The sequence below is a fragment of the Harpia harpyja genome, chromosome 16 (assembly GCF_026419915.1).
Source record: "Harpia harpyja isolate bHarHar1 chromosome 16, bHarHar1 primary haplotype, whole genome shotgun sequence".
Taxonomy (NCBI): Eukaryota; Metazoa; Chordata; class Aves; order Accipitriformes; family Accipitridae; genus Harpia; species Harpia harpyja.
Genome location: NC_068955.1, coordinates 12,344,800 through 12,366,278, shown reverse-complemented (window position 1 = coordinate 12,366,278; position 21,479 = coordinate 12,344,800). Strand labels below are relative to the sequence as shown.

Here is a 21,479-nt window from a genome sequence, read left to right as displayed (position 1 = left end):
AAAAACTGCCCACATGAGGGGGGTGGTTTATAGGGCAGCTCAGGTTGTGGTATGAAATGCCATATAATTACCTTGAAGTGTGCAGACTTTGCAAGAATATTTTCATAAATATACACTGAGCACTAACCTTCAATAGACTTGGTCTGTCATTTGATATAACAGTTCTTCTTCAGACACAAGAAGTCCAGAGATCACTTGGTGCATTCCTATTCTTCCCACTTATTGACAGTTTTAGTGTTGATAGGTCGGGTTTCCTTCAGAAATTCACTGACTTGAAGTCAGGGTACTTCTAGTATGCAAATTGCAGTGCAGGGCTGAATGGTAGATGTGTAAGAATAAAGCACTCCCAATTATTTTTTTTTTAAATAAGTGTTATACTGACAGAGGAAAATGCATAAAAGCAGAATATACTTCAACTAATAACTTCATTTTCTCTTGTACATGTGTCCTGACTAGCACTGTCCTGTGATATTTGTGGAAGCATAGAAAGGTGTCTGTCTTGTATGAAGCCTTGTATGTGTTTCAGTACTCCTTTTGTATAAACTTGTATTTTCTTCAAAAATAAGGAATCCATGAACCACCTGACTTAACTTGAGAATCTGTAACATGGAGTTCTAGGGGTTTGTAGAAAAATGCAATATATTATAGTGCAGTATAAATTTTGTCATCTGTAGATTGCTTTATACTAGTGATCCTTCATGGAGTATGTCTTAAGGGTCAGCTGTCACTACTGTTACTTTAGATAATTGCTGTCCCAGCTAAAATTACTTTTGGAGTGCTGTTCTGATTGAAGATGAGTACTTCCAAGAACATGTTGCTTAGATAGCAGTGTCACTGAACAAACTATTCCCACTAGTTCTGTGTCAGATCATCAAAAAAATCTCTAATTTCAAGGGTAATGTTTAAAACAGTGGTTGCTGTGGCAACAGCTCCATGTTCGTTTCTGCAAGTACACATTGGTTATGAATTTCTGAAGTTTAATTCTTTTGTCTTTTTGTAAATAGTGTAGATATGCAAGACAGTTTCCCTTTAATTTTTATGTATTTTATATATAGGAAAGGAGGAGGATCTCTGTATATAATCTAGCATTTCGGTGACTATTAATTCATGTGCTGTTCAATATATTTTGTGCAGTACAAAGACAAGATGCAAGTTTTGTCTCATTTTGTTTTAGATAACTGTCAGCTGTAGGACTGGCTTTTTTATGTTAAATAGTCATTCTGAAGTAGTCAAAAGTTTTGGCTTTTTTGGTATCTAATCCTCATGTATGTATTAATGCTATAGAAATACTTCAGGGACTGTTTTATGTGGTATAGCAGTTGGGAAAACTAAAAATAATTCAGTTTGTTTCTTGTTTTGATATGAAACTGAAGATTCAGCCAGGTAGTGTGAGTATACTTGACTGGCTGTCATATGCTATGCAAATGACTAAATTCCTTTGTATAGGTTACTACCTGCCACATTCATTCTTCCAGTGATGATGAAATTGACTTTAAAGAAACTGGCTTCTCACAGGATTCTTCTTTGCAGCAGGTGAGTTGAATTCTTTTAACAGTGTAAGTTGCTTTTTCTGTAAAAATGTTTTAAAAAAAGCAGTGGAACTTCTATCACAAGCAAATACAAATCTAGGAAGTTTAAAATAAAACTTGGGCATGTGTGCGTGCGCACAACTGTGGTTTGTCAAACCCAGAGGTATGGTTTTCAACACAAGTCACTCTCTTGGTGTGCCTTCTGGTTTTTAGTCTTTGATCATGCTGTGTATGCAGATTTCTACTCATTATGCCTAAGAACACATTTTATGTGCCAGCCGTCTGGCTAAGTTGAACACAGTCTCTATATTAACTTTAGTTATTACTTAGATGTAGAAGTTTGAAATGGTGGCTTCTAATTGTGTTTTCTGGCAAGTGTGAATTGCTATAAAAGTGAATACGGGTTTTTGTTTGGTTTTGCTAATAGATTTTTTTTTTTTAATGTCGACCCTTATTTTGATGAGGAAACAAGGACGATTGGCTATTCATTGTTAAACGTTTTTAGGTTTTGCCAAAATACTAAACTCTGCAGCTGTCACAGCAATACAAATGAAGAGCGAAGTATGCTACTGTGACAGGTTGTATCTAGCAGCAAGAATGCTTTTAACTTTATAGGCCATTGATACCTGGCAAGTGTATGTAGCCAAATCTTCCTGAACTAAATTTCCAATGAACTTAATCACTTATTTTTAAATTCACTATATGCTTTTGACAATTCATTTGTGAGTGTTTCAAAGATAATTTCATCTTTGGTTTAATGAAAAAAAAAAATTTTAGAATGCCTAGGGAATTTTCAGATCAACCAGACTGAAAGCTTAAGTCAAAGCTGTGTCCACCTTGAAGTTTTAATGCTTTCATAGCTGACTAATTGATAATGATACAGTGTTTACTATGGTTATGGTATTAGAGTATTTTTGCGATGAGTGATTATGGAGAACATTGGTGGCATTTTGATGAAGAATGATGACATTTCTATAATAGTACTGTCCTATCTGCAATATGCATATCTTTCAATTCTTTCACTGATGGTGAAAGAGTGGGAGCCATGTGGCACAAGACTGCCGATAGATTCCTTATATGGAACACATTACTAACCAAAATCTTTCAGCTCACACTCACAGCTATGTAGTAACTACCTAGTCTAAGACTGGCTTTGGTACTTTATGCATCTTATGTAGTTGTTATAATAAGTAATTACTTGTCTAAGTTTGAATTGTGGGTGGTGGCTCAAATTTTAAGAATCTGGTGCATGTGATTTTTGTGCATATAAGGTGCACCTGAATACAAACTTGGTAAGTTGGGTGCTATCTGTAGCAGCTCTAGTGAGAAAGCAAGATCTTCAAATATCTCTGTGCTTTTCATGCATCCCCTTAGTGACCTGCTGTGCCTAGGCAATCCAAGCAGTCCCAGATAGTTGGTCTGGAAATACGTGGGTGGTCCAGTGCTATTTCTTTCAACTTCATCACCATTTTCTTAGTCTTTTTTTTTTTCCCTAAGCTAAGCTAGTGAAATATACTTTCTAAAGTGGTCTCGTGAGGAAAGCATGATACTAGACAAGATAAATCACTGATGGGAAGTGTATTGAAATTACTTAAAGCATTCTTCAGCTGCACAAATTCATTCATAAAGGTGTGTCTGACTTAAGCTAGAATACCCTATTCTAGACCAATAGTTAAAGGAGGAAACAGGAGGTAAATTTCCAGAATTCAAGCGGACCCATTAGGAATTGGATAAGGGAGGAAAATACCAAGGGACCTATTAATTTTTGGTTTATTTTTGTCAAATTCAACTTCAGCCTGTGCAGAATTATATTTGCTATGACTTCTTTCTTCTGGCATCAAAATCTAGTTAAATACTGTTTTCCAATTAAGACCCTTTGTTCCAGAAGGGAAGGTTTCTTTTTTTTCCCCCTTTTTCTCAGTTTATATAAACTTTTTATATAAGTTTCTGAATAACACTTCATAACTGACATTTTTGAAGAAGTGTTGTGTCACCTAGTTCTGGGTTGTAAGGTTTCTCGTGCCAGCAGTATTTAACGTACTCTCTTGCTGTGGCTCTGGAAGCTTTTACTCCAGGAAAGCATTGTTCTGTTCTCCACCAGCTTAGTACCACTTTTTGTCTCTAAAGCATACTGAAAATATATTGGAGAACAGGATAGAGCTGTCTAGGGTCTGAGATACACTAGCAGTTTATAACTGCATTTTTATATACTTGTTGTAGACAATTTTGATGTAGTGATAAGATTTCACACTAGTTTCATAACTAGCTGATGTCATAAACCTCATGTCTTAATTTTTCTGTTTATCCTGGTGAGTGGTGGTCTTAATGGTTGTACCTTTCGTAAACAGAACAAGTCTGTTTAACTTCTTTGGGGTTTTTTTCTTCCCATGGAGGTAATTCGCTAATTGCTTTCGGTTACATGTGTTTTTTAATACCCATAGTAGTGAAAATACTTTACAGGAATGGAGAGCTCAGTAACCAGTGTAAAGCAGAGTAATTATTTTATAGGGAGGACAGCCAGTAATTGATTGTCTACCTGTGTAATGTTGATATACTGATTGTGTTAGTATCAAATCCTGAAGTTCTTCAGAACTAACTGTCGGATCTTAAAATTTAGGATCAAAACGTAGAAGAGGTCTTGCTTTGGCCTTGCTTAGCGTGATGACCCTACCAGTCATGAATGTTTTTCAGACCCACTCCCAGCCCTGATAGTGTCTTGCTGTATGTCATCCTTCTGTATCTCCTTTCTTTTTCTTCCAGTTTTCATAATGCCTTAATCCAAACTTGCTTCTTTTTTGACCATTCTCTTGTTTTCTTTCCATATTCACTTTGGTCAGCTTGACCACCTTCTTCAAAGGTTTTGTCTGTGTACTGTGTCCCTTTAGCCACCTGGGCAAGAGACCAAGAGAGTTGATGTGACAGCTGTATTTCATAGAATATCTTAGCATTGGCTTACTTTACACATGGAAATAACACTGTTAAAAGTCCCTAGAGAATGTGTGATAATTATGGTCCAGGGAAATAAGGGACAAAAACTATTGTTATGGATAAGAGAAGATGCCCATGTGTACCTTAATGTGTATATACCCGCCTGCTGGCAGTTGACACTGGCATCTTTAAATCTAAAAAAGAAGAAAAAAAAAAAAAGCACAGTTGAGTCAGTGACACTGCATTGAGATGTTGGTTAGACGCTGCTGGTGTGTGTGCCTGAGACTGATATTTCTAGTGCTAACTATATGATAAATATGCAACTGTGTTTTAGTATCTGTATATAATGTACTTTTCTGGTTCTTACATGTTATTTTGAGCAAAGATAGCTTTTTTTTCTAGTATACTGTGTTGTTTCACTGTTTCTTTGGGGTGCATTTGGAAAGGTGCTGATTAATACGTGGTTAAACTAGAGATTTAACTTTCTTATTGAGAGCTGCTATTAGACTGGCTTTAAAGTCAGTAAATGTTAGTAGGTGTGTAGTCAGTGTTACCATTTAAAATTCAAAGGTTAAGACAAATCCTTTTCCTGCCCTTTATGTTTAGATTAGAGAGACTTTTATTTCTTTGGAGCAAAATGGGCAAATAGGATTTAGAGTATTATTAGAATCATTATATCACTGTCATTGGTCCTGGGGTTGCCAGGCCTTTTCTGATTATCAGATGCAACAAATGACGTCCAATTTTATTGACCAGTTTGGCTTCAACGATGAGAAGTTTGCTGATCAAGATGACATTGGCAAGTGAGTATATAACATTATACTGGCTTTGATTGTAGTCTCGGGAGCTTCCTTTCTTATTGTGTATTTGGCTGTGGTTTTGCTGATGATAAATATAAGCCTTTACTGATGTGAGGCAGTTGCCAATCAGTCCTGTTTTTTTGTATCGTCTGTGTTCATTGATAGAAGCCTCCCTGAACAGTTTACAGAGGAAAGCCACAGCTTATATTCCATTTCTAATGTTCTGGTTGTGCCAGCATGAGAACAGAGTGCTTGTGAATAAATAACTAAATTGTAACTCTGCTTTTTAAAGCTATGTCTAGGCAATGATATGGCATTGTTGGGGGCACTTTCACTTTCTCTGTGCCTCAAAGTGATTTTCCCCTCGCCCCCGCTGGATCTACGTACCAGATCAGATGAATAGCTCTACTTTTAAGCTTTCCTGGAAAAGATGACAGGAATAACACATCTGTGAGTGTACTTTTCTGTAGGGGACAGTAAGGAAGGGCATGGTAAATCTACCTTTGTTTTCAAGGTCAAGGCAGTTAAGACTCATTTCTACAAATATGGTAAGTGATGAGGAAATGAGAACAATCATGGGGTCAGGTAAAAAAAAAAAAAAACAAAACCCAACACCCACCCCCCAGAAAAACTGATCTCTTTCTTCAGTTCTAAGTAAACTGATGCCATAATGGGAAAAAGAAAGAATAGGGGTTCTTGCTGAAAATAAAGTTGATCTTGACACTGGTAAGAATTCATGGCTTGGGATGCAAGAACATGCAGATGAGAGTAAAAAGCATTACTTGAAGATGGCTTCTAGAAGGGTAAAATACAATAAAATGTCTCAGTGCTCTTCTGTAAGATGTTCAGTAAGTGATGGTTGACTGAAGCTTGCATATGCTGTCTAAGAAGCATTGCTGCCTTTTTATACCACGTAATATGCTGAGATTATAGATTAAGATATGGTGGGAGAGGAAGCCACTCAGGATAGTCTTTAACTTCGTTAGAAGCAAGTGGATTTTGGCAAGGATAGGACTTGGAATTCCTTTAAGATCATGCCTTTGGTAGTATATGGTCTTGGTGGAAAGAAGATGACTACTTGTGTAAGCAGATCTCTTGAGATTTGTAATAGGTATACTGATGATGTACTCATGAGTTGAATTAAGCTGTAGATAAAGTTACTTTAAAGTTATGCCTTTTGTGCAAGAATCAATTACAGCTTAAATTACCTGCCTACTGTTGTACAGTAATTTAGATGGTTACTTCAGTAATTCAGTTACACTTCAAACTTATGTTCCTTTAGACCACTTACCTTGTTCCCTACTTTGTAATGCAATGAGGATTAGAGGAAGAGTAGTACTGCTCTGCTGAATGCACTGCTATATGTGGCTAGAGGAAGAATATATTAACTCTTCTGAAAGTCTGGTAGTATTTCCCATCTTCTTCTCTGTTTCTTTTTGCTTCCCCTAAAGATTTGGTTTGCCTAATGCTATTTTTAGTCAAAGACATGTTTGTAATTACTTTAGTGAAACTGCTCAATAACTTAATATGTGAAGATGTGTAAAGCCTAATACTTAGTTTTCAGTTTGGAAAAAAACTTCAGTGATTGGTTTAAAAAAAAGATTCATTTTTTTGTTTAGGAAACAGAAGTTGATATTACATTTTTCACTTTCTTCCTGTTGAGAAGGTCCTTCTGTAGAGTGTTGAAATTGGTTAGAAGGTATAAGAACTGCTAATGCAGATCTTTGCATGATTTTGAGCTGTCTCTTGGTAGACCATAGTCATATTAGGCATTCTCTAGGCCTACATTTTTTTTCGCCAGTGCATAACAGTACAGTGTTTGATACTTGCCTATATCATTTCAGTTATGCTTGCTTAGGCTTGTTGCATCTTCACTACCAACTATAGGGTAGAGATGACATTGTTTTGTATTTTTGTTTAAAAAAAATTTCACAGTTACAAAAATCACATGAATGCCAGGCCTCCTCAATGTGGAATTTGACTGTTTTATGTTGGAAACTACTTTGGTTTTAATCTTATGTTTTTAGATTATTGGAAAATGAGACATCTAAGAGAAATGAAATGTCTTTGATGTCATAATACAACATCTTGTCTTATTGCATGCATCTGCTTTTTTTGTAGCGTTTCTTTTGATCGGGTTTCAGACATCAACTTTACCCTCAATACAAATGAAAGTGTAAGTATGTGTTCCTGTACTGTCAGAAAAATTACTGTCTTTTAAACTTCGGTGTGACCTCAGAGTTTTGGTGCTGGTTGTTATATTTACTCCTTTGATGTGTAATCTTTGAAAAATAACTACCCTACCTTGTTCCTGTGTCATGAGATTTTCTAATTGGAAGACATGATTATTGTTCCTTGTGATCAGTATTAAACAGAATTGTTTCTAATTTGTATGGCCAGGTTCAAGAACAAGCTTGCATCTGATTTGTGCGTGTTGCACACTTGTGTTTTATCAGTAGAAGCTATTTCAGTCTTGCGGTGAGATTGTGGTGACAGGAAAGTAAGGCCAGAGACTTTAACCCTAGATGTTGTTTGTCAGTTGAGCTGAAATGAACTCCACTACAGAAAATAACGCTGGAGTACTTGGTGGTCTGGTTGTCTGAAAAGCTGTTCAAAGTCATTTGTGCACGCCGTTCTTAAACATGATCGAAACTCCTAGCTGTTCTTTGATGGTCCACTCAACTTGTTATTAGCTCAGTAAAACAAACACCACTGAGTGTTTTCTTGACAAGCTTTAAGTTGTTAAGACATTCGGATTTTCTGCTGCTTTTAGAGAAATGTTGTTTGTGTCCGTCCCCGTCCCTGTCGTCCCCCCCCCCATAGTTTAAGATTCTCTTCTGAATAGTCATATATTTCCAAAATGTTTACTAATGGGAGCAGAATGATTAATCATAAATACAGATTTTATAATTTTTGCTGTATTTAGGGCAATATAGCCTTGTTTGAGGCATGCTGTAAGGAGCGGATACAGCAGTTTGATGATGGTGGCTCTGATGAAGAAGACATTTGGGAAGAAAAACATATTGCATTTACACCAGAATCCCAGAGGCGTTCCAGGTAAGAAATGTTTTTCATTCGAATGGCAGTATAGTGAGCCCTCAATACTGAGCATGTCTTTTGGTTCAGGCTGACTGTTAGCACAGGCTGTCCAGCATAACTAGCTATTTCCATTCTGTGGAGAAATGAATAGTGACGGCTCTACTGGCCGTCTCCCAGCCATAATTTGCAGAAGATGCCAGCAGCTGCCCTGCCTACTCAGCTCTTCCTGCACTTCAGCTTTTGTAGCTTGTTTTTTCTTGCTTCTTATTCTTTCCCTCTGCTTTTAAACCTGCTTAGCCTTTCTTGCCTTGCACAATGCAGTCCCGCTAGACACCTCTGTAGATGTTGCTGTCCTTCCTCTCTACAGTACCAGTGTGGTTGTGGACAAAACTGCATAGGAAGCTACATTGAGGGGAAGGAGCATCTGATCCCCAAAACTCTCAGGGCTGTGCAGCCTCCCTTGATATCTACTGAATTTTGTCCTAGGGTAGTCTTGGCTTTTCTGACCTTCTTGTGGCTTGAGTCACAAACCCAATCTCTTCTTCCCTTGCGGCCTTTGAAATGCAAGTTGCTAATATATTCTGTACAAAATCAATTATTTTGTCTGATGGTGTCATGGTTACTTAATGTGATGTGTTTCAAGGACATCCTTACCTTCTCATGTTACCTTGCTTTTTGTGTTAGTTGCACTCACCAGGAAGGGAGAGATGCCCCTAGGGTTTAAAGTATATATGAAGTTAAAGAGGATGGACTGGAATACAGTTTGGGAGATTTTAAAATAGATTTGTTAGATTTGTTGTTAGATTTTTAAAATAAATCAAGTTATATCTTGTTAGATTGGTGTTGAAGAGTTTTGTATTTCAGCATTTCCATTTAGTGTGTAGAAACCAAATAGGCCAACAATCTCTGTACACAGATCTGATTCTTTACTTGCCTTTTCTGCTCCCTTGTGCATGACAGGAGTAAAACCAATCTTTGTCTTTTAAATGCAAATGGAGGAAAAAGATAGCCTCTTTACATGATTAAGTGAAAAACCTTAAACCCTGGGGGTTTTGGGAGAAATGCAGGGAATGCTAACAGCTAACAAATTACACCTCAGTTAATCTATCAGAAATGATAGCTGTTGTAATTCTCTTTAGCCTCAAACTTGCCAGTATTTCATTGTGCCCAGGGTCTGATACTAAATACTGAATGTAAACTATCTCTTTGTATTTTAAGTTCGGGCAGTACAGACAGTGAAGAAAGTACTGATTCTGAAGAAGAGGATGGAACAAAACAAGAGTTGTTTGAATCACACACCAATACAGAGGACAAAATGGAAGTAGACTTAAGTGAACGTACGTAGCTTTTCTCCCAGCTGCTTTGAGTTACAGGAAAGCGTTAGATCTAGCAGTCTTACTTTGCAGTTTTCCTCGTTTACTGTTTCTATTCAACCATCTTAATAAAGTAGTCTTTCCCACTGTAAAGACTGCTTGCAACAGAGCATGCAAATGTTGAAGTTTGAATTCCTTATGTATCTTGAGTCAAGTTACTTACTCTTTCTAAAATTCACGTTTCTACTCTTCAAGAGGAAAAAAAGGAGGAGGAATCAGAACGAGGAGGATGAAATGTAATCATTTATGCATCTTGAATGCCTGCAAAACTAATAGGTGGTTAATCTCCAAGCCTAAAATATGGTTATTTTTACTGGAAGCCTTTCAGACCAACTTTTCATCTAACAATGCTGTTTTAAAAGACTTTCTACAGAAGCCAGGGGAATTTGCATTGGTCTGGTTTCATGTGTGAGTGAAAGATGTGCATCAGTAGACTCTTATGTGGAAACTTAACTGATGTAATTGGTTTAAAAGTTTTCACGTTCAAGTCACAGTAGACTAAACTAGCTTTAGTTAAACTGGCAATATTTGTAGGTAGAAGCCCTGTGTTTAGACTGTAAGAAATTAAAATAGAAGGAAAAGTTAAGGGTTTTCTTTTCTTTTGTCAGATTGGTGTCGTTGGCATCTGTGTGTCAAACAAGTTTTGATCCATGTGGGTCTCCTCCCATATCTGCCTGGGTTGGAATTTCTAATTGCTAGTCAGAGCTTCCTTTTCAGCCTGTTTTTTTGTATGTAAGTGTTAATGACAAATATGTTTCCCCTTGGGTAGGTGAAGTATTTTGAATTGACCTATCCTAAATTAGATGCTGTTAAGTCACAGTTGCTCCAAAATTTAAAATCCCGATAAATATTTTAAGTTGTAAAAAGCCTTAAACTTTTCTGAAACTTAGCAGTGGTGTTAGTGCATGAAAAATTTAGAGACTGCCCATACCTAAGTTGACATGCTCATTTTCTGTGTTCAGGAAAATGTGCATAGGAAACTGAAAAAGGGATGAAAACTCTTGAGGATTTTTTTTTTATTATTATTATTATAGAATTTAATTTTGAAAAATGATAACAAATGTTGATGTTAGTTTAAAGAATAAAGTGGGATGATACTTGTGATCTGGTATGGTTTATTGGTTTTGTTCTTCAGATAAACTGTATCAATTTTTAGCAGAATACTCTTGAGTTACTGCTTTTAAAATTCTGCCTTACTAGCAGAATTTCTGTTTTAGGGAAAGCATTCATTTTTTTAACAGTATATAGAGGATTTTTCTGCATGTGCTTTAAAGTCTAGTTATGAATTTTGCTGCTCTTTTTAGAATGTACATATAGAGAATCAGTGTGTTAGGCATATGTGCACTCATATTCTTTATTTAAATTTGTTCCTAATGAACTTGGTGGTTTTTCAGCACCAAACTGGTCAGCTAACTTTGATATACCCATGGAGACTGCGCATGGTGCCAATCTGGAATCTGTTGGGTCTGATGTGTGGAGTACAGAAGAACCTGTGCCAGCAAAAGAAACTGGCTGGGCTTCCTTTTCTGAATTCACATCCTCCTTGAGGTAAGAATGTTAGTGATTCAGGGCAAGTTCTTCACTACTAAATATAATGGCACCTGCCATTTGATGGTGGATAGAAAAGTGACTGACTTTTGAGCTCGTTCAGAATGAAAAACGTGTAGCTATACTGTATATACAATTAATTAGTAAAATCACTTCTGTTGTGGATGATGACTGTGTTGGCAGTCTCAGCAGAGAACCATCTTTCAAGTTACAAAGAGTACATTTAGAAAGTCAGTTAAAAATACTGGAAACGCTACAAGGACCCAGTGATACTTGTTTGCCTTATTTAGCAGGAACATGCCCACTAATAATTGTAATCAAACCAAATAAAACAAAAATAAACCCACCACCAAATATGCTCAGTCAGCTCAGTTCTGGTGGATTTTGCATTACTAAACTTCTGTTTAGCACATCTTCCCAAGACTCCTACAAACTTGTCATTCAGTTTCAGTAGAGTTCTAGGACTCATAGCCTTGATATAGAACTAAAAATACTGTTCTAAGAACATTTTCATTCTGCTATTCAGAAATGTCTCTAAAGCTTTTTTTACTTTGTATTTGAAGCTCAAAAGATTCCTTAAGAAGTAATTCTCCTGTGGAAATGGAAACAAACACAGACCCAATTGATCCCTTGAGTGCAAACATAACTGCTCTTGCAACACAGCTAGAGAGTAAGTACTCTGCATTCAGAATGCAAAGATTGATTTTAAGACTTGTACTTGAGAAAGATCTCCCTGAACTTTAAAATTTAGGCTTCCAGAGACCTCTTATCTGGCTCTACTGCTGTTCTGCCAGGTAATGAAAATGACTTGTGCTGTGGTTTAACCCCAGCCAGCAACGAAGCACCACGCAGCTGCTCACTCACTTCCCCCCCACCCAGTGGGATGGGGGAGAGAATCGGGAAAAGTAAGACTCGTGGGTTGAGATAAGAACAGTTTAATAGAACAGAAAAGAAGAAACTAATAACGATAATGATAACACTAATAAAATGAAAATAGTAATCTAAAAGGATTGGAATGTACAAGTGATGCACAATGCAATCGCTCGCCACCTGCTGACCGATGCCCAGTTAGTCCCTGAGCAGCGATCCCCCCCACCCCCACTCCCCCCAGTTTATATACTAGATGTGACATCACATGGTATGGAATACCCCTTTGGCCAGTTTGGGTCAGCTGTCCTGGCTGCGTCCCCTCCCAACTCCTTGTGCCCCTCCAGCCTTCTTGCTGGCTGGGCATCAGAAGCTGAAAAATCTTTGACTTTAGACTAAACATTACTTAGCAACAACTGAAAACATCAGTATTATCAACATTCTTCTCATACCGAACTCAAAAACATAGCACTGTACCGGCTACTAGGAAGACAATTAACTCTAACCCAGCTGAAACCAGGACAACTTGTCAAAGAATTTCTGAACTATTTAAAATAGTTTCCTATTTAAAACAGGAGCCAGTGTTACTATTTCCTCTAAAAAGCCTGCACATCATGAACAGAAAAAGCATTACAAAGAAGCTAAGTGTGTTCTGTTAGAGAATCCTCACCTGTCTCAGCACTTAGTTAGCTGAGCTGATGCCCGAGAAGACTGGTAGCTTCTAGTCTCTTCCTATGTGGCAATAGGCCAGTAGGCTCAGTGTGTTCAAATTTCCCCTTCCTGCTCATTCTTTTCCAGGTTACCTTCACTATGCATGCACTAATTCTTTCTTCTACATGTATGAACAGGTTAAAGGCTAAACATGTGCTAATTAGGTTTTTGTATATATTATTAATAGACAGAACGAGAAGTGCAGATGAGAAGTCTAGGGAGACTGGACTTCCCAAAGGCTCATCTGTACTTGGAAACTTACTGTCAAGTTTGTACTGTGTGGGCTTGTGTAATGAATTCGACTGTACAGAAAAATAATACATCACTATAATCCTACTAAAGTCTTGTTCAGGCAAACCTGTTGCAGTAACGTCTAAATCACTAAGTGGCTTGCAAAATTAAAAAAAAAAATAGTTATGGAATGTGACTTAAGCCATCTGCAGGAAGTACTTACGCTCTATATATGTGTATAGTGGGGGTTGCAGAACGGTGACTGTGTGTAAGGAAGAATTCAAGAAGTGTACAAAAACTGCAAAATTATTGTTCTGGTTATATTGGCTTGTATGCTTGCTCATGAAATAGAAACATAACCAGCCATGTATTAAATTACTTCTATATATCTAGCCCCGGGAAGTGTTGCTATGGAGGCCAGCTCAGATGGAGAGGATGATGTAGAAAATGCAGACAAGGTAACTGAAACAGTAATGAACGGCAGCATGAAAGAGACACTGAGCCTTACTGTAGACGCTAAAACTGAAACGGCTGTTTTCAAAAGGTGAGAATACCTATTTGTCTTCCTACCTTTGTAAAATAAGCACTGTTGATGGAACACTACCTGTCATCAAAAAGAGTTCTTTGCAAGTGATAATTCCTGATGTTTTAACTAGAAATCTTCTCCCAAAGTAATTGTTCTGAAACTTTACTTCCAGTTAGTTACTGTAATGTATGATTTTCCTTAGCAAGCCTTAATTTCAGTGGAAGACTGACTCAATAACTTTTGACCCTGATGCATGTTCCTGTGCATTTTTTATGTACAATTATTCTTGTACCATACAGTTAATTGCATGTCAAAGCTAAGCTTTTTAAATTTTGCACAGAATTGTTAGATTTGGATTGGAATTCCACTCCCCCAATCCAGGAGGATGGAGGACAGAAGTTGGCAGCCAAGTACTGCTTTTGAGAGTAACTCATCAGACATTTGGGGTGATCACTCTTGGTGGTATGGATGGTGGTGTCAAATCTGTTCTGGACTACAGGTGGCACGTAGAATTCTAGAATAACTGGAAGAACTAACTCCTTAGTTTTGGTATCTTCTGATACAAAGTGTTTGATTTAGGAATAACTGTCTTAAATATGGTTATAGTCCATATTACATATATCAACAATGTGATCCTTTTATGGGAATAAAGCACACTTGCATTTCCTCTGTTTGAGATCTTGTATACTAAGATCTTGTGATCTTAGATTTAATGATCAAGTGGTTTTTATTTGGTATCAAATCGTTATATAAGGAAATAGAAGCTACAAACAGTCTGACCTGCAAAAATAATTTTGTCTTTATTAACTGAAGCTGGTGTGTCGTCCCCCGCCCCGATCTTGACAAATCAGATCATCCTACTAGCATTTTAGCATGCAGCCCTCTTCTCATTCTTTTAGAATAATTTCCTAGTATCTGTCCCTATTCTGGCTTTAGTTATTGAAAAGGAATTGTCCGTATGTCTTGGAAGTTGCTTTAGAAACTCCCAGTCCATTTCAGTAGAAAAAACTTCCCAGTGTTAGTCCTTATATTGCCCTTCTTTTAAATTAATTTTACTTTGTCCCATTAGGGGTAGTGCTGTTGATCTTGGATCGTTCAGGAATTGAAATCTAACAGCTTTCAGTCACTTTTGCTTCCATCCTTTTGATTATTGAAGGAATAAATACCAACTCTAACCTCTTTTGCACCTGACTTCTGATGTTTTTCACTATGGAGGAGGGAGCATTTATGGCTGCACAGTGCTTATAAATCAAATGGCATTGTTAGAGGAAATGAACCAAAGCAGTTTAGAGGAAGATTGTGACTTGGTGCAGACTGATGTGGCATGGAACCATAGTGCCTTGCTGACTTAGTAAATGATGCATCTGCTCTCCAGTTTATTCTGTATTTTGGGGAATTCTTTATATGGTCGGCATTCCTATTGTGTTAGATGTTTACAGTTGGATTATTTATCCATGGTGGTTTTAAATGTTTCCTTAAACTGCTTTAGTTCACACGCACTTTAAAGTTCTGTGACTTCTGATACTGGTGCAAAAACTAGTATGAGGAGGCAGCATGTTGTGGCAGTGCCTGCCTGCCTTCATGAAATTACCTGCCTTAGCTGTGGAGTAAGCATTTCAATTCTTGTAGTTAAAAGGACGCAGAGGTGCAAAGGAAGGCAATATCATAGAATTGCCCAGGTCAGAAGGGACCTCAGAAGATCATCTGGTCCAACCTTTTGTGGGAAGGGGAGCCCAGATGAGATTATCTAGCACTTTGTCCAATCACATCTTGAAAACCTCTAGCAATGGGGACTCAGCATCTTGATTTGGAAAGGGGAGATTAAGGAAATGTAGGAGGCTGAAAGGTGAGGCTTAAATATGGAGACTGCTCTACTCTGCTAGGTATGTGGCGTCATACTAAGTTAATGCTCACGTGGCTTTCTTTAAACGGACTTTTAAATACACCAAAACAACAAATGGGAGAGAAAAATAGTATTTCCTTTGGAATAAATACCTAAAACAATGCTGAGGAAAAAAAAAAAAGTCTAGATTAAGGGACAGTTAGAGTAGTGAGAGCAGGTCCCACTCTGGCCTGTTTACCTAGCATATGGATGCTTCCAGACTTAAGTTTTATATAGTTTTCTGCCAATAGAAAATTGATGGTGTTGAGGTCAATATTGAGGGGAGGAGGAGCATCATAAGCATGGTAGTTAATTTGTGGAAAACTGCAAATGACAAAAATGTGGTTTCTGAACTTAGTTCAAAATGGAGAATGAAAAGGGAAGAATTATGGCAGAGACTACCTGTTTTCAAAAAACCAAAAAAATAGGAGACTGATTCTGATGGTGATAGCGACAAGTATTTTATTTTGAATAAATACAAAGAGTATGAAGGCAAATGAGATGGGGAGATCTGATGGGTGTCATGGTTTAGGCCCAGCTGGCAACAAAGCACCATGAGGCTGCTCACTTACTCCTCCCCACTGGTGGGATGTAGAGGAGAAGAATATAACAAAAAGCTTATGGGTCGATACAAGGACAGGGAGGGATCACTCACCAATTATGGTCACGGGCAAAACAGACTGGATTTGAGGGGGGAGAACCCAATTTAATTTGTTACCAATCAAATCAAAACAAGGATAATGAGAAGTAAATCCCAAATCTTAAAACACCTTCCCCCCACCCCTCCCTCCTTCCTGGGCTCAACTCCACTCCTGATTTCTCCACCTTCTCCCACCAGTGGCACGGGGGATGTGGAATGGGGTTTGGGGTCAATTCATCACGTGTTGTCTCTGCCGCTCCTTCCTCCTCAGGGGGAGGACTCCTCACTCTTCCCCTGCTCCAGTGTGGGGTCCCTCCCATGGAAGACAGTTCTCCATGAACTTCTCTGGCATGGGTCCCTTCCACAGGCTGCAGTCCTTCAGGTACAGGCTGTTCCAGCACAGGTTTTCCCATGGAGTCACAGCCATCTTCGGGGGCATCCCCCTGCTCCGGTGTGGGCTCCTCCCTGGGCTGCAGGTGGGCATCTGCTCCCCCGCTCCCCTCCACGGGCTGCAGGGGGACAGCCTGCCGTCTCCCCACGGGCCGCAGGGGCATCCCTCCTCCAGCGCACCTCTTCCCCCTCCTTCTTCACTGACCTTGCTGTCTGCACAGAGGTTTCTCTCACACCCCACTGCCCTCCTCCACTGCAGGTTTCCCCTTCTTAAATGCGTTATTGCAGAGGTGCTACCACTGTTGCTGATGGGCTTGGCCTGGGTCAGAGGTGGGTTCGACTTGGAGCCGGGGAAGCTTCTAGCAGCTTCTCCCAGGAGCCACCTCTGTAGCCCCTCCCCTGCTACCAAAACCCTGCCACACAAACCCAATACAATGGAGAAAAATAGATCTTGATGAGAGGTTAAAATGCAGAAGACAATATTTTTACAGGCTCTGCAGATATAAGGAGGCATGTGAGGAAAGAGAGGTATTTGCTGAAATTTAAAGGGTTGATTGAAAGGAGAACTGTGAGAATAGGAAGAAAAATCAGCAGAGGAGAGTAGCTTTAAAATGTTCCTGACTTCTTGCATAAATAGATTTGTTGCCACAGAGGTATAAGATTGATGTTTGTGTCTACTTCAGAGCTACTTTATATCTCTTATCTATATATATCTTGCAAGTGTATGATCAAATTTGTATTTTAGTGCACTCATAATGGTGTGGCTGAGGTGGGAGAGGGTGGAATAGAGGGGCAGAAAAGCTTTGATTGAGACAAAACACAAGTATTTGTTTGCTAATGACTTTTGAGGCTGCCTAGTTACATGGTAGTGTCTTACATAGTGAGTGTACTGCTTTTTCACTGAACTGTGTTTGGTTTTGTCTCTGAGAGGAAGTTCATTAAATAGACTGGGCTGCAGTCTTAGTACTGCATAACCCATATATCATATTTCACTGTGGAGTTATTGGGGAGTTTATTAAAGATGGTGATGAGTTGATGATTCTGCTGATGTGTTTCATGGACAGACTTTAATGCCAGTTTCCGGGGAAATCTTGAATTTCTTTTATACTTTTTTCTTTTTTTGCATACTTCTGGCTTCAGAGTGTTGAAATCCTATCGGTATGTATAGTAAAGGATCACGATTAATTGTTACCACTTCAGGCATCACACACACATTCCTTATTTCCTTTCTGATCTTATTTGTAATCACTAATTCCTGCCCTTTTATCCAGTCAAGTTTTAATGGACATGAACACCGGTGCATTATTAGGTGTTTGTAAAGTCTAGAGCTGTGTGCTTGTCTTCATGTTGCAATCACAACTTAAATGCATTTGCATGTGAAATATGGACCCATCTCCCAGTTTTCTTATGTTGCCTGAAATTTCCCTATAAGTAAACTTAAACTTCTTTTCTTTTGTGGTTTTTTTAAGTGAGGAAGGAAAATTGTCTACCTCGCAGGATGCTTCTTGTAAATATGTAGAAGAGAATGCAGAGGTTGCAGAAGAGGCTCCTTCAGCTCTGCAGCCTACTAACAGCAGTCCAGAACAGAGGTAACTGCATTCAAGGGTGCTTTCAATCCTCTAAATAGCAGTTTGCATGTTTTTCTAATAGAATTGATCTAAAGAGATTAATGAATTCCTGTTAGTTATCAGTTCTGAGTTTAGCTCGATCTAAACATGTGCTTGCATCTATTTTATAAAATTCTCAAAAGTTATATTTTCTGTTGATTGTAAGACTCTTTGAGTTGTCAAAAATGTATTTGCCTTGTACTATTTGTCTTGCAGGGTGTTGTCAATATCCCCATTCTGTTTTGTGATATGGTATCAAGTTAGAGTAGTGAATTGATACACTTAATGAAAGTGATGATAAAAAAAAAAATAGGGAATAAGTTTGACTTTGTCCTGAAAATTTATGTTAAGTTAGGTCTACCATTTTTTCATTCTGTATTCTACACTGCAGAACAGTTTGTGGGGAGTCCACTAGTGCAGCTGTATGGAAAGGAAATGGTGCCTTAAGTCATGCCTGTTTGATTGTGAATCAGTTATTACTTGCACCCTTGTCTTCATCAGGTATTAATCTGAATACTTGTAGATTTGGAGAAGACTTTTTCAAAGTACGTAAATAATCTGTTTCAAATAAAACTTGCCTTGGAGGAAATATGGAGGAGCCTGGATTGCTCAGCATACTTATTGGAGGAAAGAAAAGACAACATTTTTCTTTGGCAGCTTGACTACTAGTGCAGTCTTGGAGAATAGTAATTCAGGATACAATTCTGAGGGGAGTACTACCAAACAGAGAAAGCTGCTCTTGCATAAGTTTTTCTCTTAAATTGTCAGGTAGTACTCCTTTCTCCAAAAAAAGGCATTTGACAAAGGCAATCTCTCCTGTGACAGTATTTCTCCTGTTTCATTTCCTGTTGAAGTACTTGTTTGGGGTATTTTTTTGCCTCCCAAGTTACAATGGTATGGAAACGTACACAATCAACTCAAGGTCTAGTATGGCATCACCAAAATCAAATGCATGTAGGGTGACATTAATCACCAAGTGTTAGAAATGCTTAATGCAGGTGTTTCATATCTGCGCTAGTTTCTAGACTTCAGTCAGAGCAAGATTCATCTTTATCTTAAAAGCCTAAAACAATGAAGACTTTAAGGTAGGTGAGAAGATTTCCACCCTTGAAGGCAGTATTTAGTGAAGACCTTGCTCTGGAACTTAGGTATTCATAAGTACTTTAAAGTTAATATCTAGGCAAGAGTTTACTGGTTTCCTAGCAGAACTAATGGCTTGTTGAACATCAGGTACAATCCCACAGGCTTGATTCTTGGTGTTAAGGCAAAGGGTGGTATGCTGCCACTTCCTGGTTTGGATGTAATTCGGGGGTGACCAGAGGAACTGTGCTGTCTCAAAGAAAACCCTTGTAAAAGGAAAACCTAAATGTGTATTTACTAAACCCTGAGTAATACGTAGGGTCTGCTCCTCTTTCTAGGAGGACAGGGCTTGCGGGGTCAGAGCTGTGCATGCTGCCTTCTTGTTGGGGAGCTGAGGATGTTCTGAATAGGAGTATGTTCTGAAGGGAGAGAGGATTTTGCTTAATTAAAAGGAATTCCAGGAGTCACTTTAGCCTTGCAGTATAAACAAGGGTATGATTCTGAAAATCAGAATTCAGAATACATACACACACACACATATATATTTTATGAATGTATATTTAAATACTTGTTTTAATAGTTCAAAAGCTGTTGTGTTTCTTGACTTCAATAGATTTTAAACTATTAGAGAAATGTATTCTTCACACAAATCCTGTGAAAGAAGTAATCATTTTTAAGACTTTGGATGCTATATTCTATATCTAGCTTTCTAGTGAAGACAAAATTGAAATGCTTTTGTAAGCAAAGATTTAGAGTATAGCTCTACATGCAACACAGAACTCTGCTGCATGTTCCGATTATGCTGTATGCAGACTAAGAAAGATGCAAGCATGTTCGACAAATTTAGATTTTATTTTTTAGACTTGTTTATGAGCTAGTATGTCTAACCTCTATGGTACTGGGTGTTACACTAAAACACTGCTACCTTTTCCTGTAAGCCAGAACTTTCTGCTCTGCATAAATTCCATAAATTTAATCAAGAAGTGGATTCTAAGAAAAAAACCAACCCTGTATACGTAGTTGAAGTGGGGAAACCCAGAAACTGTCTTTCACAGCCTCTTCTTTACTGGAGGTACTGTTTTTATCAAGACAATGTTTTTAATGCTGATAAGCATTAAAATGTAGGGAAGAAGTCTTTGGGTACTAGCTGATTGCCTTTTGAGTAAAGGTGCTTGTCTAAACCAACAGAGGGCCCTCAGAGCTAGCAGTTCTTTGGATTGCTTTTGAGTTGCAGGAAATCTCAAGAACCCCTTTCGTTGAATCCATCTGGCTTCAGCAAAGCTCAGTACTTTCTCTAAAGGTGGCTGTCACAGCAGATCCTTATATAAGCGCAGTCTAAATATCAAGATAAACATAATTGTGGTTTTGGGGCTCCATGCATGTATGACTAGTGGGAGGAGTCCCCTAGGTAGGTCTTTGGCTGGTGGCCAGCAGTAGTAATCTCTGCTAGGAGCCCTGTTCTGTCATGGACTTTTTTTCCAGTTAACAAGTGACTTACTGCTGTATGGACTGTCAGATTTCCTGTCCATGCAGCACTTGTTTCTTACCTTCCAGGTTTCTCTAAGAAGTGTTTACTTTTGTCTAGTGCTGTCTGTCTTTTCTCTAATGTGTATATATTTTTTTTAAAAAGTGTTTTTAGAGCATAGCAGCCAAAGACTTAGCTAGGGGACTCCTGCTGGTCATGTGCATGTAGAGCACGGACCCAAGAGTGGCTTCTCTGTGATGTACACCATCAGAGAACAGGAGTTACAGGTAACTTTTCTCATGTGTAGTTCCAAATGGTATTTGTATTCTTTAAGGGAGTTTTCAAATGTATTCAGTAGACTTGTGCTGAATGGAAGTTGAGATTTTTTTGCCTTTGTTGCTTGCAATTCTCTAATGTTCTCATGCACTACTGATTTGATGTCTTTATTTGTGTTAGTCCAGAGCAATTGAGCCCACTTTTACACTAAGCTTCTTATCTAGAAATGTATATACTATTATTGTTTTCACTGTTGTAGGTTTGCTCCTTACTTTCCTCCATACTTGCTGAAATTTTCATGCTAATGGACTCACTTCCAAAGTATATGTGAAATGGCAGTTTGTAGATTAGATTAGTAACTAAAGCAGGTTTTTTAAGACACTCTTGTTTTTCCTGTTGTGTCTTAGCTGCTTACTTTCAAATGCAACTTTAAATACTCCTGGTATCACATTTTGTCTCACAGAATAAGATTTGGAGAAGTATCAGAAATGTGCTTTTTATTAGTTGTTCTCTTGGGGAGATACCACATCTCTAGAGATCACTTAATAGCTCAGTTAATAAAGATCAAACACTCTTCAATGGTGTGC

General features: G+C 38.2%; 1 protein-coding gene across 12 annotated transcripts in view; it reads left to right on the top strand.

Moving 5' to 3' along the window:
- LOC128153058 (serine/threonine-protein phosphatase 6 regulatory subunit 3) overlaps window positions 1-21,479 on the top strand; it is a 67,446-nt gene that overhangs the window by 44,250 nt on the left and 1,717 nt on the right. For 6 of the 12 annotated variants that reach the window (XM_052811904.1, XM_052811908.1, XM_052811906.1 and 3 more), the window contains 10 exons: window positions 1,447-1,533; window positions 5,163-5,260; window positions 7,379-7,433; window positions 8,184-8,314; window positions 9,515-9,633; window positions 11,064-11,217; window positions 11,781-11,887; window positions 13,420-13,570; window positions 17,605-17,622; window positions 17,934-18,053. In XM_052811904.1, the coding sequence (XP_052667864.1) occupies window positions 1,447-1,533; window positions 5,163-5,260; window positions 7,379-7,433; window positions 8,184-8,314; window positions 9,515-9,633; window positions 11,064-11,217; window positions 11,781-11,887; window positions 13,420-13,570; window positions 17,605-17,622; window positions 17,934-18,053 (1,040 nt within the window). Of the gene's footprint in view, window positions 1-1,446; window positions 1,534-5,162; window positions 5,261-7,378; window positions 7,434-8,183; window positions 8,315-9,514; window positions 9,634-10,277; window positions 10,402-11,063; window positions 11,218-11,780; window positions 11,888-13,419; window positions 13,571-17,604; window positions 17,623-17,933; window positions 18,054-20,781; window positions 20,904-21,479 lie in introns of those variants that run through there. The other 6 variants (XR_008238832.1, XR_008238833.1, XM_052811909.1 and 3 more) reach the window with 6 other exon arrangements.